The following is a 15,860-nucleotide window of genomic DNA, read 5'->3' as shown; positions in this document are numbered from 1 at the left end:
GCGCGGCCCGGAGGAGAGAGTCGCTGGCTCCCGGGTGGCTAGAGCGTCCTCGCGCGCTCTAACGCGCTGCTGGGTCGGCCCCGGAGGCTGTCGGGAAGTAGGCGGGGTGACGTGGGGCGGACGAGCTCTGCGGCGGGTTCGCAGGGATCAGTGGCCGGCGGCAGCGGGTGCCGGTGGCGGCCAGCGTCCGAGGTGGAGCGGGGCGGCGTGTGGCCGGGGCCATGACGAGCAATGCCGGGGAGTGGTGCCTCATGGAGAGCGACCCCGGCGTCTTCACCGAGCTCATTAAAGGATTCGGTGAGAGCCAGGGGCACCGTCCTGGGCCGGGGGTCATGTGGGAGGCCGAGTCGGGCGCAGCGGGTTTCCTGCGAGAGCAACCGCGACTCCCGGGCACCTGGAGGGAATCGGGGAGGGGACACTCAGGGCTCCGCCCCTTCCCAGCCCGGCGTCGCGTTTCTGCAGAGATCCTGAGAGTCACACCACGCGGGCAGGGACCCCGCGTGCCCGCCCCGCCGCAGGATCCGGCGCCCCGTTACCTGTTTCATTGCAATGAGTCCCCGCAGCTCCCCTGCTCCCTGAGCACCAGCCTTGCCCTCGCCCCGGCCGCGCGCCCCCCCGTCCCGTCCCGGCAGGTGCGCTCAGGTGCGTGTCGCAGGCCGCCCGTCCCGCAGGGGCAGCCGGGGTGTGCCTGCTGGAGGGCGGGGTGCCCGAGGCCCCAGCCGCCCCGGAACCCGAGGTTTTGGTGATTCCGAGCAGGACACCGGAGTGTGCGCCCGCGTGGGACCGGCGGGCCGCGCCGCCCGGTCTGCTCCCCGCCGGCCTCTGGCTTCCGGCGAGGCGTGTGCCCCGAGCTCGCGCCCCGGACCGGAGGCCACATGCTCGCCCGGCAGTGTCTTCCTGGCCCGGTGCCCCGTCCTCCACCCGGAACATCCAGCGCACTGCACTGCTCATCCCTGTTCCTGCCCCTGTTCCTAGCCTCCTTTTTTTTTTTTTGGTGGGGCAGTGCGTTTAGTTTTATCTGTTACATTTCCTGGAATGTTACTAATTCTAGCTGTTAGGTTAGAACTTGTACTCGGGGTAAAAATTAAACTTCGGCACAGATACTGTCTACTGTGCCTAGCTGGATATTTGGAATATCACTTACCAAGCGCATATTGTGGACCTACGCTGTGTCAGGTACCCTGGTAGGCTCTGGGGGATTTTTTTTTCCCCTTTAAATATGTTTTGTTAACTTCAGAGAGGGAGGGGGAAAGAGACTGAAACGTCAATGAGAGAAGCACGGATCGGCCGCCTCTTGCACGCCTCCTACTGGGGATCCGGCCCCAACCCGGGCATGTGCCCCAACCAGGAATCCAACCACGACCCCCTGGTTCACAGGCGGACCCCTGAGCCACGCGGGGTGCGGGTGAGGGTTTTTAATGTGAATAAACCATGGTGCAGTGCCGCTGAGTGCTGTGAACCAATGTTACAGGAACACAGGCAGAAGGAATAATGTAAATAGCACTGATGTTCAAGCCACACGTGTGGCTTAGGGAACAGCTAGCAAAGTGACTAACACATAACCTAACAGACTGGAGGAGTATTTATTTGCGTCTGAAGCTGAAAAGATCAACCGAGGCCAGATTGTATGCTCTGTTGTATAGTTTGTGTTGCCCTGCAGTCGCTGGGGACTTCACTGTCAAAGGTATTTGAATGCTGAAATGACGTTTGTTAGGCCTGAGAAAGGTGTACCATGTGTAGTGTGCAGAGTAGATTGGAGTGAAGTGAGAGAAACCAGAGGTCTCTTAAAATGGGCAGAGCCTGAGATGATTGGCGTGATGTGAAGTATGGGTTAGAGAGGAGGAGGTACAGCCATTAATTTTGGCTTTGGGTGGTGGGCGCACCATGCAATATACGGATCTTGTAACATAGAAACCCACACCTGAGCCCTAGCTGGGTTGACTCAGTGGATAGAGCGTCAGCCTGTGGACTGAAGGGTCCTGGGTTCGATTCCAGTCAAGGGCACATGCGTGGATTGTGGGCTTGATCCCCCAGTGTGGGGCGCGCAGGAGGCAGCCAATCAATGATTCTCTCTCATCATTGATGTTTCTCTCTCTCTCTCCCCCCTCTCCCTCTCCCTCCCCCTCTCCCTCTTCCTTCCTCTGAAATCAATAAAAAGAAACCCACACCTGAAACCTCCTATATGATCATATTAACCAATGTCATCCCAATAAATTAAAAAATAAAACAAAAATCAAGAAAAATAAATGAAACCAAAAGCCGGTTTCTCAAAGATCAATAAAATGGATAAACTTCTAACCAGACTGATCAGAAGAGGAAAGGACACACAAATGACCAATACCAGCAAGAAGATAGATGATATCACCACAGAATCTACAGACATTAAAAGGATAATAAGGGGATATTGTAAGCATCTGTATACCAGTAAATTTGACAACTTAAGTGAAATATACACATTCCCTTAAAGACACAAATTACCAAAGCTCAATCAAAAAAAATAGGTAACCCTTTAACCTTTTATTTATTAAAGAAATTGAAATTGTAATTTAAAATCTTTTCACAGAGACAACTCCAGCCAAAATGGTTTCACTGGTAAATTCTATCAAATACTCTGAGGTAGTTGAAAAGAGAATAGAATAAAAATTTAGGAGAAGTCGCTGTTAGTGGCAGTTATTTCTTAGCACTTAAAAAATGTACAGTAAGAAAAAAAGAGGGCCAAGGGCAGAGCTGGGAGAGCTTAGCGACAGGGAAAAAAGTGGATGCAGAAGGCGTGGAGAAGGCACAGACGTGTCAGTGGAGGCACACTCCGGAATCTTCTAAGTCATAAAGGCAAACACTCCCACTGCAGGTGATTAGAAAATGGTACAGGATGGAGCAGTGGTTCTCAACCTTCCTAATGCCGCGACCCTTCTATGGTTGGTGACCCCCAACCATAAAATTATTTTCGTTGCTACTTCATAACGTAATTTTGCTACTGTTATGAATCGTAATGTAAATATCTGATATGCTATATGTGTTGCTACTTCATAACGTAATTTTGCTACTGTTATGAATCGTAATGTAAATATCTGATATGCTATATGTGTTTTCCGATGGTCGCGACCCACAGGTTGAGAACCGCTGGACCAGGGTTTGGCTGTGAACTTGGTCAATTTTACCATTTTAATTTCTCATGTCTTATCATCCCAAATGTGCACACCTTTTAGTTAATATTTAATGCTGGAGAAAAATGAGTCCATACTTTGTTTTCTAAAGAAATAATTTCTTATTTCAGGTTGCCGAGGAGCCCAGGTAGAAGAGATATGGAGTTTAGAACCTGAGAATTTTGAAAAATTAAAGTGAGTATGATATTAACTGTGTTAAAATCGTCTCCACGTAAGCAAACAGTTGTCTATTTATTTTTCTTGGACTACACTAGGCTGAATACACGATCTCTTTAAAGTTTTTTCAGTCCTATGAGATAGGAATTACTACTCTCCTTTTATAACCATGAACCTGAGGCTTCTAGATAAGTAGCTTGCAAGGGATTAAAAACTAAGTCCCTGTAATTCCATGTCAACAAAGTAATTGGTTGATTTCTACAACATTCACAGCTAGATCATGGATTAGAACATGGAACACATTTTTAGCATAAGAGACATGAGTAAGAGGTCAGTCTACAAAAGCATATTTCATAATGCATATTAGCAGTAATGCAAACTTGTCTACACATTATCACAGTGCTTCTGGGAGGTTGCGGTTCAGATTCCACATGCAGGTGCCAGGAAGTACCTTCCTCTTCCCCCACCCTGAGTAGAACCACCCCTCTGAGCCTCTCCTCGCCGCCCACCTCGTTACCCCCAAGCGCTGACCCTGAATTGCGAGGGAGGCCAGGGGAGTTCTCACCGATGGGCAACTTCTTGGCTGGAGGCAAGTTGGCTTCTAACAGGGACAGCGGGGACCATTGGAATATGGCCTCTGTTTTCATAGTAAGAAGGGGATGGCTTGCTTCCCCACCTCCCCCTTCCCCACAAAAAGCGCATTCACTGTAGATGGAATAAGAGATCAGTTTCAACTGAGTGGTCAGGGAAGGTTAATTAAAGATGCACCTTGGAATTGGCTTCAAAGGAGAGGAGAGATTTTTATTGCATGGCAGGCAGTTGTGAAAGAGACTGGAGAGAATCCTAGAGGGTTGACTGGATGGTTCCTGGGCCACAACAGTTCCTTCAGGAAAGTGGTGACTCCCTCCGGTACCAGATGACAGCTTCCATTCGCACTAGCGTGAGGATTGTTCATGCATCGGAGAATGACATGAAGTGACTCTGCATTTCATATTGCATGTGCTATCAGCCATTTATCTGCAGACATCCTCTCTGAACTTTATTCATATGCATTGGAATTCAGTCTAGGTTGGCAGCTTCTAGTTTTGCTTTGTTCTTATTTCCTTTGTTTAAGTTAAATGATATAAGGTAGAAATGAATAATCCGCAGATTTGAGAACAAGCTTTTCACTATAGTTCTTTTTTAACTGATATAATTTTAAGTTTTATTAGCTTGTGTCAGGCAACATTCTAGCGACTGAGGAGCAATAGAAACCTTAAAAAAATTTGAATTGACTTCATTTGCATTGTATTTGTTAAGTAGCTGAGTAAAATGTAATATACTGACAATGTGTTAAAAGCAGCAGCAGACCCAGTAATACCACTTCTAGGAATATATCCCAAGAAAACAGAAACACCAATCAGAAAGGATATATGCACCCCAATGTTCATAGCAGCACAATTTACAATAGCTAAGATTTGGAAACAGCCTAAATGCCCATCAGCAGATGAGTGGATTAGAAAACTAGTACATCTACACAATGGAATACTATGCTGCTATAAAAAAGAAGGAATTTTTACCATTTGCAGCAGCATGGATGGAACTGGAGAGCATTATGCTAAGAGATGTAAGCCAGGCAGTGAAAGAAAAATACCACATGATCTCACTCATTTATGGATAATAAAGAACATTATAACCTGATGAACAAAAAGATAGATACAGAGGCAGAGAAACATCGAACAGACTGTCGAAGTACAGTGGGAAGGCTGGGGCGTGTTGGGTGGGGGTGGGTAAGAGATTAACCGAAGGACTTGTATGCATGCATATAAGCATAACCAACGGAAACAAGACTGGGAGGGTGGGGTGAGGGCATGTGCCGGGGGGTAGGGGAGGCCGAGGGAAGGTCAATGGGGAAAAAAAGGAGACACATGTACTACTATTTGTAATACTTTAAACAATAAAATAAAATTAAAAAAAATAAAAAGCAGCAGCAGGTTGTGGTGTCACTAATTTGTGTTTTATTTTGTAGGCCGGTTCACGGGCTAATTTTTCTTTTCAAGTGGCAGCCAGGAGAGGAACCAGCAGGCTCTGTTGTTCAGGACTCCAGACTCGACACAATCTTTTTTGCCAAGCAGGTATGGTCCTTGGGTACTCGGAAGTCTCGTGAACAATCTTTCCCCATGTGTTTGTTATGTAGCAGTGCTCAACTTTTTGTCTTAGGACTCCCTTTACATTCTTCAAAATTATTGAGCTCCCCAAAGATCTGCATCCATTTAGAGAGGCAGCAACACTGGCTGACTGAGGCTAATTATATGCTCTAGTTAGAGGTGTGTGTGTCTGATCATTGATGAATAAAATGTTGAGGGAAGAAATGACCTAGTAATCACAGTGTGTGTGTGAAGACCCAGGAAGGACAGTTTGGTAGTGCTTCTCTGTAAAATATCGTTGCCTAGCTACCATTTCACTGATGAGGAAGGTGAGGTCTCCCCCCGCCCCCAACTGTGATTCGAACCCACAGCCTGGGCATGTGCCCTGACCGGGAATCAAACCGTGACCTCTTGGTTCATAGGTGGACGCTCAACCGCTGAGCTGGTCAGGCTGTTTTCTAAGAAATTGATGGGATCTCCGCTTTTCTGTTTGATAGGTCATTAACAATGCTTGTGCTACGCAAGCCATAGTGAGTGTGTTGCTGAACTGTACTCATCAAGACGTCCATTTAGGAGAGACGTTGTCAGAGTTTAAAGAATTTTCCCAAAGCTTTGATGCAGCCGTGAGTACCACCTCCTTATTCCGAAAGTGCCCTCTTTGTGACAGTTCTTGTTCTAATGGGCGACTTTTCCAAATTATTTTAGATGAAAGGCTTGGCACTGAGCAACTCCGATGTGATCCGGCAAGTACACAACAGCTTCGCCAGGTGAGAGACGGGGTGCTGAGTCGACCCTGCGTCCTTCCCGCCTTGCTTGCCTCTCACTGCTTCCTTCTTCACTGCAGACAGCAGATGTTCGAATTCGACGCGAAGACACCAACCAAAGAGGAGGATGCCTTTCACTTTGTCAGTTACGTTCCTGTGAACGGAAGACTCTATGAACTGGATGGACTGCGGGAGGGACCGATTGACTTAGGTAACCGGCTGCTGTTCCTGCTGCTTCCCTCTTGGCCGGGAGCAAACGGAATCACTCTGTGTTAGCCTCCATGCTGCAGAGATTGGAGGGGACGGCGACGACATAGGGTGCTCTCGGGACACCCCCCGCTCTTCAGTCCTTCGTGAAGTGAACAGATAGGAAGGGCATGTTGACCACTGCAATTCAGTTGGAACCTTTACTTTTTTTCTAAGAGAAAAACATTTTAACTCTTAGATGACATAATTTATTATTTATTTTTTTAGTTAACTTTCAGGAAAGTGTATGTATTTTTATTGATTTTAATAAATAAGAATGGAAGCTGAACACAGTTATGCTAAAAGGATTTTGACCATCCTGAATTTCCTAAGTTATTTATAAAAGGAGATGCTTTGCACCAAAGATATGAAGTGGTGCTGATGCTGACTTGTGTTGACGGAAATCTTCCCCCTTTCTCCAGGGGCCTGCAGTCAGGACGACTGGATCAGCGCCGTGAGGCCCGTCATAGAGAAGAGGATACAGAAGTAAATGCTCCGCTAACCCCCTTCGCATAACATTCTGGTTTGGTTTTTAAACATTTAAAAAAACTTTTACTTCATTTTTATTTTAGCAATGCTCACTGACCACCTGCCTTTGATTACTGGGTTCAGGGAATCTGTGTCGGAAAACCTCTAGATCCTGCCCTGTCGTTAGCGGAATTAAACGCAGATCGCCATGAAATTAGATGTTTCATGCAGTTACTTTGCAGAGTTTTGTTTTGAGCATATATTCCTTCATTAAACTTTTTGAGATAGTTATAAAAAGAATGCGAGTGATCCTGTGTTAGCTACCAGAGGCAGATGAAATGGGAATTTCATTGTATATGAAATTAGAAAAACTGTTGTATAGTTTGAGAAAGGTGTACCATGTGTAGTGTGCAGAGTAATTGGTGACACCTTGCAAAACTATTGCCGTGCCATAGCCAGGATGCTGACACTGGCACCATCAAGGTACCGAGTAATTCCCAGGAGTCCTCAGGGCCCATTAGAGCCTCAACCACCTCTCTCCCTGCCACCCCCATCACCTTTGTCATTTAAAGAATGTTATAGAAACGGAATCATACTGCGGTCACCTTTTTGGACTGGCTCCTTTTAGCACAGTTCTCTAGAAATTCCTGTAGGTTAAGTATATCAATAGTTGATTCTTTTAGAGCAATAGTCCGTGGTATGGATATACCATTGCTTTGCCCACTCACCCACTGGAGGATGTCTGGATCGTCTCCAGTTTTTGGCTGTTACGAATAAAGCTATCACAGACATGGAGACAGATCTGTGTGTGAACCTAAGCTTTCGTTTCCCTGGGGTAAATGCCCAAGAGCACACTGCTGAGTTGTATGGTAAGGCATGTTTCATTTTTTAAGAAACCACCAAACTCTTTTCTAGCATGGCTATACATTTTACATTCCCACTCGTAATGTACGAGGGAGCCAGTTTCTCCACGGCCTCGCTAGCATTTGGTTTTGTCAAAGTTTTTTATTTCCATTCTGATTGGTGGGTAGTGATATTTCATCATGATTTGAATCTGCATTTCCCTAGTGACTAAGGATGTGTGCCTTTTGCCTATTTTGTATGTAATTAGATTGTTTCTTTTTTGACGGTTGAGCCTTGAAGTTCTTTTCCTGCTCTAGATACTGCCCGTCCTTAGACACATTGTCTCCACATACTGTGTCCCAGCCCGTAGCCCATCCCCCTCTTCCCAGCATGGTCTTTCAGAGCAAAAGTTCTCAATCCCCTTGAATTGTATGTTTATTGTCAAATCTAAGAATTCTTTCCCTAGCCCTAGATCCCAAAGATTTTGCTATTGTCTTTTATAGGTTTATTGTGGTTGAACAGTTTTCATTTAAGTCTGTGACTTATTTGGAGTTAACTTTTATACATGTCTTTGGTGGGGTTTTTTGGCCTATGGCTGTTCACCTGCTCTAGCACCTCTGGGTGAGCAGGCCGTCCTTCCTCCACTGAACTGGCCCCACACCTGGGACAGAACCGTGGGCGTATGTGTGGAGTGTTGCTGGGTTCACCGTCCTGTTCCACTGATCTGTGTCTGTCAGCACCACCATCTTGGTTACTGTAGCTTAAGTCTTGTCATCAGGGACAGTGCCGCCTCCTGCTTTATTCCTTTCCTTCAGAACTGTTCTAAGCCATTCTAGACCCTCCCTTCCATGCAAATTTCAGTATAAACTTGTATCTGCTAACATTCTTGCTGGGACTTGCATAGAAATTGTGTGAAACATTTGTATCAATTAGAGGAGAACTGGCATCTTCACTATGTGGAATCTTCCAATGCATGAACCACTGACTTTGATCTCCCAGAGAATCATGGGGTAATCACAGCAGATTATCTTAATTGTAATAGTGTTACTATTCTTTATTACATTATGAACTTGACCTTTTTTAGGTACAGTGAAGGTGAAATTCGATTTAACTTAATGGCCATCGTGTCTGACAGAAAAATGATATATGAACAGAAGATAGCCGAGCTACAGAGACAACTTGCTGAGGTTCGTGGCCATGTTTTCTGGCTTAGTCATTTTCTCAGGGGAAGGATTTACCCCTTCCTTCTTTACCTTAGAAGGTTGTTGTGAGGATTAACTGAGATAATATATGTAAACCACTTTAAACAGTGACTGAGAAGGAGTGTGTGCTAAATAAGTGTTAGCAATTATTTACTGTCATTTAAGCAAGTTAGACTGCATTTTTCACAGAATCAATTGGGTACATTTATTTATTATTTAAAAAAATATTTTTATTGTTTTCAAAGAGGGAGAGGGAGATAGAAACATCAATGATGAGAATCATTGATCAGCTGCCTCATGCCTCCCTCCTACTGAGGATCAAGTCCACAACCCAGGCATGTGCCCTTGGCTGGAATTGAATCCGGGACCCTGCCAAGCCAAACCAGCTAGGGCTCAATTGCGTACATTTAGGCTCACATATAATCTTTACTAGTCTTTATGATTATCTTTCTGTAGTAAATAGGATGGGAGAGAATTAGTAATAGTCAGAAAGACCTTTTTACATTTTTTGACCACATTTTCTTAAGAGTATATTTAAGCAAATTTATAGCTGAATGGAAGGGTATAGGTTTAAATATATTACAGTATAGATTACTTTTAGGTAAACAGTATGTATTGCAGAATATAGAAATATGGAAGGTATTAGAGTTTTTATTCTTGAATATTGCATTTATTTGGCTGAAATTCTGTTACTGTATTAAGGGTAAAATTTTAAAGGAATTGTACTGTGTTTATCATTTGAAAATATTCTGCACTTAAGCCTCAGTTATTAGGGTGTGTGTTTCTTTCCTTTCCCCTAAGGAGGAACCCATGGATACAGACCAGGGTAGTATGCTAAGTGCTATTCAGTCAGAACTCGCCAAAAATCAGATGCTCATTGAAGAAGAAGTACAGAAATTAAAAAGATACAAGGTATTTAAAAAATTTGTTCCTTTAATGTTTTAAAATGGAATGGTATATTTTGACATGAAGGTTTTTCTAATAGTGACCACTTTTCTCCCATTACTTACTAGTTTTCAGAATGAGTCGATTCCCTGGCATTCTACAAAAGTAACTAGTGGGCTGTCTTTCTTTTTAATTTTTTAAAAAGTATTACGAACAGATTTTTAACCTATTTGATGCTTCAGTTCCCTGCAGATATTGCTGATGCTCAAATTATCCCCCCTTTGGCCAGTAGGGGTCACTGCAAGCTGTCTCCCGAGTCCTTTGACATGACTGTTCATCCTTCGTAGCTTCTGTTCTAGTGACTGATGTTTCAGGCCCATCTTGTACATTTCCCGTCTCAGACTTGGAATCAGCCATTTCTTCAAGAAACCCTGGGTCCTTTGGTGGGAAGTGGTATTAGAAACCACCTCTCGGGGTACTCAGTGATACTGATTGGCCTTTATTTCTAGACCTTTTCAGAGCTAAGAAATGTATTTTTTTTTGTATCATTTTTGGAGAGAAAAATATAATGAGAGTTCCTATTAATGCTCGTATTTAGGATTAAAGGGCTTTATACTTGAAGTTAAGCATTTGCATCTTTTCTCTTAATCTGAAAATCTTGGTTCCTAACAACAGTAACATAATTACTTATTTGCTTTATGCTACATATATAGCATTTGTATATAGAGATATTTATATGCTTTATGCTACACACACACACACACACACACACACACTAGAGGCATTGCGCATGAATTTGTGCACCAGTGGGGTCCCTTGGCCTGGCCTGCAGGATCAGGCTGGAACCAGTTCTGTGACATCCCCCGAGGGGTCCAGGATTGCAAGAGGGTATAGGCCAGGCTGAGGGACCCACTGGTGCACGATCGGGACCAGGAAGGACGTGGGAGGTTGCCCAGCCTGGGAGGGACCGCGGGAGGACTCCAGGGCATGTCTGGCCCTCGCTCAGTCCCGATCAGCCGGACCCCAGCAATAAGCTAACCTGGTTGGAGCTTCTGCTCCCAGGTGGTCAGTGCATGTCAGCGACTGGTTGACTGTCTGCCCCCTGGTAGTCAGTGCATGTCATAGCAAGCGGTTGAACAGCCTTAGCATATCATTAGCATATTATGCTTTGATTGGTTGAACGGATGACCAGACAACCGGACACTTAGCATATTAGGCTTTTGTTATATAGGATAGGATATATATATATTATATCTATATATCTATCTATCTATCTATCTATCTATATATATATATATATATAGATACATATATTCGTTCAGAATAACAATACCAGGAATCTCAATTTTTTTCCTTAGGATATATCCTATTTTAAATGTATAATCAAAATACTATGTTTTGAAATTCACTTGAAAAATTTTCTCTTGGTGTGGTTCTATTACCAATTTGAGTTTATTTTTTTTAAATTTTGCTTTCCAAATTTTTAGGTTTTATAAAAAGTTTTGATTTAATTATGTCAGTAGTAGTAAGCCATGCTCAGAAACTCTCCATGTTTATTCTCAGTGGGAACTGGATCTCATTATTTCTAATAGTTTTCTTTTAAGAATGGAGGATTTTTCCCCATTTCAATTTTGAGTTGTATGCAAAATCAAAATGTCAGAAACTCAGTAGAAATGCAAAGCTAGTGTGGTTTGATAATTGTTTTATTTTCAGATTGAAAATATCAGAAGGAAACATAATTACCTGCCATTCATTATGGAATTGTTAAAGACGTTAGCAGAACACCAGCAGTTAATACCACTAGTAGAAAAGGTAAGGATTTTACTGCTGAATATATACTAGTATACACACACACCCATTTTTTTTGTCCTTGTGGAATTTATTTATTTTTATATTACAGTTTGCATTCAATACTATTTTGTATGTGTACAGCACAGCAGACAGGTGTTTATATACGTTACCACTGACAATTTAGGGGCCATCACCATAGATAGTTATTACAGTATTATTGACTACGTTAAATTAGATTTAGATTCTCAAAAAAAAATGTTTGTTTTAGCTTAAGTAGAGGTAAAATGTGTTGAAGCTTTTTGACTTTTATTTGTTTGACTTTTACTTATTTGTTTTATATTCTAGATGAGCATTAGTTCAGCCAGATATCTGTCAACTAGAAACAAGGGCTGCCCCACTGCTTCACCTCCTAGAATCCTCCATGTCACAACTCAGGCTGTGCTATATTAGAATGACATTTAAAACATTGCCCTTTCTTTAAGCTACTAACAAATCTTAATGTTAATAATTGAAATAATAGATTTTTCTTATTTAATTGAGCAGATATTGAATTATCACAGAATTTAGAACTAGAATGGACATTGGCGAGGGAAACAAATGTATGTAGCCAAGACTAAGAACTAGTTTCCCTATCCCGAAGCTGGTATTCTTTCCAAGGGTGGGAAGCTAGCATCTGTTAATGGAATATTCTAAGATTGTTTTTCTTTAAGGTACTTAAATAAAATACTTGTTGAATAAATGAAACACATTTCAATTGTTTTTATGTTTATACGTAAATCATTGTTTCTGAAAGTGACCCATCGCTGGATACTCTTTACAATACATTTTTCTTGGCCCCTCCCCAGATATTCTGATACAGAGGAAGGAATCTTTAATAAGCCCCGCACCCCCTAAGCGATGACTCTAAGGCAGCTGGTGTGTACCACATTTTCAGAAATGCTTTGAGAAGACACTGCTGGGCAAACAAAATATTGAACCTTTAACTTAAAAGACTAGCCCTAGCTGGTTTAACTTAGTGGATAGAGCGTCGGCTTGATGACTGAAGGGTACCGGGTTCGATTCCGGTCAAGGGCATACACCTTGGTTGCAGACTTGATCCCTAGCCCCAGTCAGGGTGCATGGGTGAGGCAACCAATCAATGTGTCTCTCACATTGATATTTCTATCTCTTTCTTCCCCTCCCTTCCACTCTCTCTAAAAATCAATGGAAAAAATATCCTTGGGTGAGGATGAACAAAAAAGAATTAAAAATGGGAAAAATAATCCTATATAATAAAAGGGTAATATGCAAATTGACCCTAACAGCAGAACCACTGGAAAAAACTGGTCACTATGACACACACTGACCACCAGGGGGCAGATGCTCAATGCAGGAGCTGCCCCCTGGTGGTCAGTGCGCTCTCACAGGGGAGCTCTGCTCAGCCACAAGCCAGGCTGACGGCTGCCAGTACAGCGGTGGTGGTGGGAGCCTCTCCCGCCTCCTCAGCAGCACTAAGGATGTCTGACTGCAGCTTAGGCCTGCTCCCCGCTGGCAAGTGGACATCCCCCGAGGGCTCCCGGGCTGCCAGAGGGATGTCTGACTGCCAGCTTAGGCCCAATTCCCCCAAGGAGCAGGCCTAAGCCAGCAGGTGGTCATCCCTTGAGGGGTCCCAGACTGCGAGAGGGCACAGGCTGGGCTTAGGGACCCCCCCCCCCCCACCCAGTGCACAAATTTTTGTGCACTGGGCCTCTAATAAAAAAAATAAAATTTAAAAAAAGATAAAGACCAGAGTATACATGGTAGGTATATTTTCCTTATTAATTTTAAAGTTTATGAAGCAAAGATACATGATCACACATTCTAAATAATATGAAGTGAGAGTTAAGGTTTTTGTGTGTACCTCATTACCCAGATCCCAAAAAATGTGTGCTTCAACGTACCATTAAACGCAAAACTTACTGCAGAAGACTGCTAAATCTTCTCTTTGTGATACACCTTTCTCTATTTATATATCTCAGGGTATTAAGGTTATGAAAGTCCAAGATAGGAAACTGATTTTTAAAGTTTTAGATTAAGTTAAGGTTCTGTGATTTTCCAAATTCCTCTGTTAACAGAACACCTAGCTATTGTGTTCTTTGTAGGAAACATTATGAAATAGTTCTCTATTGAAAATAATAAGATGGACTAAGTCATAGGATATGTTATATCACATTTATATATAAATATTATTAAGGAGCAGACACATGTTATTTGAGAAAATTTAAATGTATGTACTTTGCTCTAAAATTGTTCTGTGGGCTGGCATGTGTGGGTGAGTGGTTGAGGTTGACCCATGAACCAGGAGGTCATGTTTTGATTCCTGGTCAGGGCATTTGTCTGGGTTATGAGCTTAATCCCCAGTAGGGGGTATGCAGGAGGTAGCCAGTCGATGATTCTAATCATTGATGTTTCTATTTCTCCGTCTCCTAAAATCAATATCTCCCTCTCTCTAACGTCAATAAAAACACATTTTTAAAATTTTGTTCTATGCATAAACATTTTGTGCAATTAGGAAAAGGACAATTCTTGTCTGGGTTTAATGACAGTATAATTCCAGATTTTTTAATTTTAAAAAAGCCTAGTTAGAGAACATAGCTTTTCAGCTTTTGCATTAGAACCGCAGTTCCCATTGTGGACACAGGGTGGCAGTGTGTGAATGTCTGGTGTTAATGGAGCACAGTACAGTCTGTCCTTGCTGTTGCATTTGTTTTATTGAAGAGGTTGTTATTGACCTTGTAGCTTTTGTCTGTTTCTCCAAACTGTTTTTTCATTATTCACATTGCATAGATAATATTGAGATGCGTTTATTTCTTGTCTATATGCAATGTTCTCTCTCTAGATTCTGAAGAGAACTCAGATTATTATTTGATTAAAATTTTTGAAATGTTTTAATTACTCATCATTTATCCAGCGGCAGCTATAGGTCGGGCACTCTGTTAAAGCCTCTGGCTGTACACAGGAATAAGACACCTCTTCTCTCTTAAGCAACTTGTGATACAGCGGAGGGAAAAATAAGTACAGTACTGTACCGAATAGCGGGTTTTTTGACAAATGCCGGATGCAGTCAATATGCTCTAAAACAGACCTTGGAGATTTTGTAAGATACTGTCTTTAATTTCTAGGCAAAAGAAAAACAGAATGCAAAGAAAGCACAGGAGACCAAATGAGGAGGATGCTGTGGCGTGTGCACACATTTCTGCTTCTGCCTTTATTTCCATGGAAACCACTGGGCATGAGGAACGTGGAGCAGCACCCTGACTGGCTCAGTGCACATGGGCAGCAGTCCAGTCCGTCTTGTCTTTACTGCATGGATTCATAAACGCCCCCTATCTGCATCGTGTGCATGTAGTGCCTGTTAAATAAAGGTGATGTCAAGAGCACTTGCCCAAATCCCATTATTTGACACTGGATCTGAGAACTTCTTGATGCCCCGCATACGTAGCTACCATAATGAATCTAGAAAACGCACAGAGGATCTTCTCTCCTGTAACTGGTATCATTAATCCTTTAGCTCACGTAAATGCTTAAAATTTATAAATGTCAGCTCTTGATTAAACTGGATCTCTTGTTCTCATCATTAATGGAATAAAAATCAGTATTTCTGTCTTTGATATCTAAATATTTTGAGGATTTTTAAACTGAATTTTATCTTCTATATCAATTATTTGGAAAAGTATGATTTTAATGCAGATTATTTGAAAGGACAAAAGTACAGTTTCTAGTGATTTTCATGCTGCCGGTAGAAAAAGTAATAAACATCCCAACTTTATTTTCGCAAACTCTCTAAGTGTGTGGGGTTATTTCTTTATGTAAAACTGTTTACAGAAGGTGTCCTATTCTCAAAGCAAAACTTCAGGTTAAGAACAAAGTGTAAATCCTTAAGAGTTCTGGTGGTACACTCAGCTGGGCAACATTTTTTCAAGCTGTTAAGCTGCATTTTTATAAGATATTGGAGATTTGACAATTAAGGATATGTCCCTTAAAAAAAAGGGGGGGTGGTGGTGTGGTGGTTCAGGATCCTTATGTGGCAGTTTGAACAAAAGTAGTCCAGCCCAGCAGTTCCCAAGAGACATGCAGTTTTCCCCCAACTCCCATTGCTTTTGGGAGTTGCTTTTCTTATTTCATAAAAATATATATTCTTGCCCCTAATGTTATTTTCTAAGTTAAACTTTAAAGGAAGTTTTAAAAACTATGATC

At 42.6% G+C, this 15,860-nt stretch overlaps 1 protein-coding gene across 4 annotated transcripts; it reads left to right on the top strand.

The window, feature by feature from the left end:
• The first annotated feature begins 73 nt into the window (after positions 1 to 73).
• UCHL5 (ubiquitin C-terminal hydrolase L5) lies at positions 74 to 15,445 on the top strand. 4 transcript variants are annotated; one of them, XM_006103196.3, is made up of 11 exons: positions 74 to 297; positions 3,275 to 3,338; positions 5,329 to 5,434; positions 5,944 to 6,069; positions 6,152 to 6,213; positions 6,291 to 6,421; positions 6,879 to 6,942; positions 8,852 to 8,954; positions 9,774 to 9,881; positions 11,568 to 11,666; positions 14,786 to 15,445. In XM_006103196.3, the coding sequence occupies exons 1-11, from the start codon at positions 222 to 224 to the stop codon at positions 14,828 to 14,830; spliced, it is 984 nt and encodes a 327-aa protein (XP_006103258.1). In that variant the 5' UTR covers positions 74 to 221; the 3' UTR covers positions 14,831 to 15,445. The 4 variants fall into 4 exon arrangements, with proteins under 4 accessions (XP_006103258.1, XP_006103257.1, XP_023600283.1 ...); XM_006103195.3 differs by having other exon boundaries at positions 9,771 to 9,881; XM_023744515.1 differs by lacking the exon at positions 11,568 to 11,666.
• The last annotated feature ends 415 nt before the right edge of the window (positions 15,446 to 15,860 follow it).

Source organism: Myotis lucifugus, unplaced genomic scaffold (genome assembly GCF_000147115.1).
Source record: "Myotis lucifugus unplaced genomic scaffold, Myoluc2.0 scaffold_468, whole genome shotgun sequence".
NCBI lineage: Eukaryota > Metazoa > Chordata > Mammalia > Chiroptera > Vespertilionidae > Myotis > Myotis lucifugus.
This window is presented reverse-complemented; position numbering and strand designations above follow the sequence as displayed.

Excerpts from the sequence above, each read along its gene's own strand:
- UCHL5 (XM_006103195.3), top strand. The coding sequence starts at position 222 with ATGACGAGCAATGCCGGGGAGTGGTGCCTCATGGAGAGCGACCCCGGC. Across the intron at positions 3,339-5,328 it reads GAGAATTTTGAAAAATTAAA|GCCGGTTCACGGGCTAATTT; the intron begins GTGAGTATGATA and ends TTTATTTTGTAG. Across the intron at positions 6,943-8,851 it reads ATAGAGAAGAGGATACAGAA|GTACAGTGAAGGTGAAATTC; the intron begins GTAAATGCTCCG and ends GACCTTTTTTAG.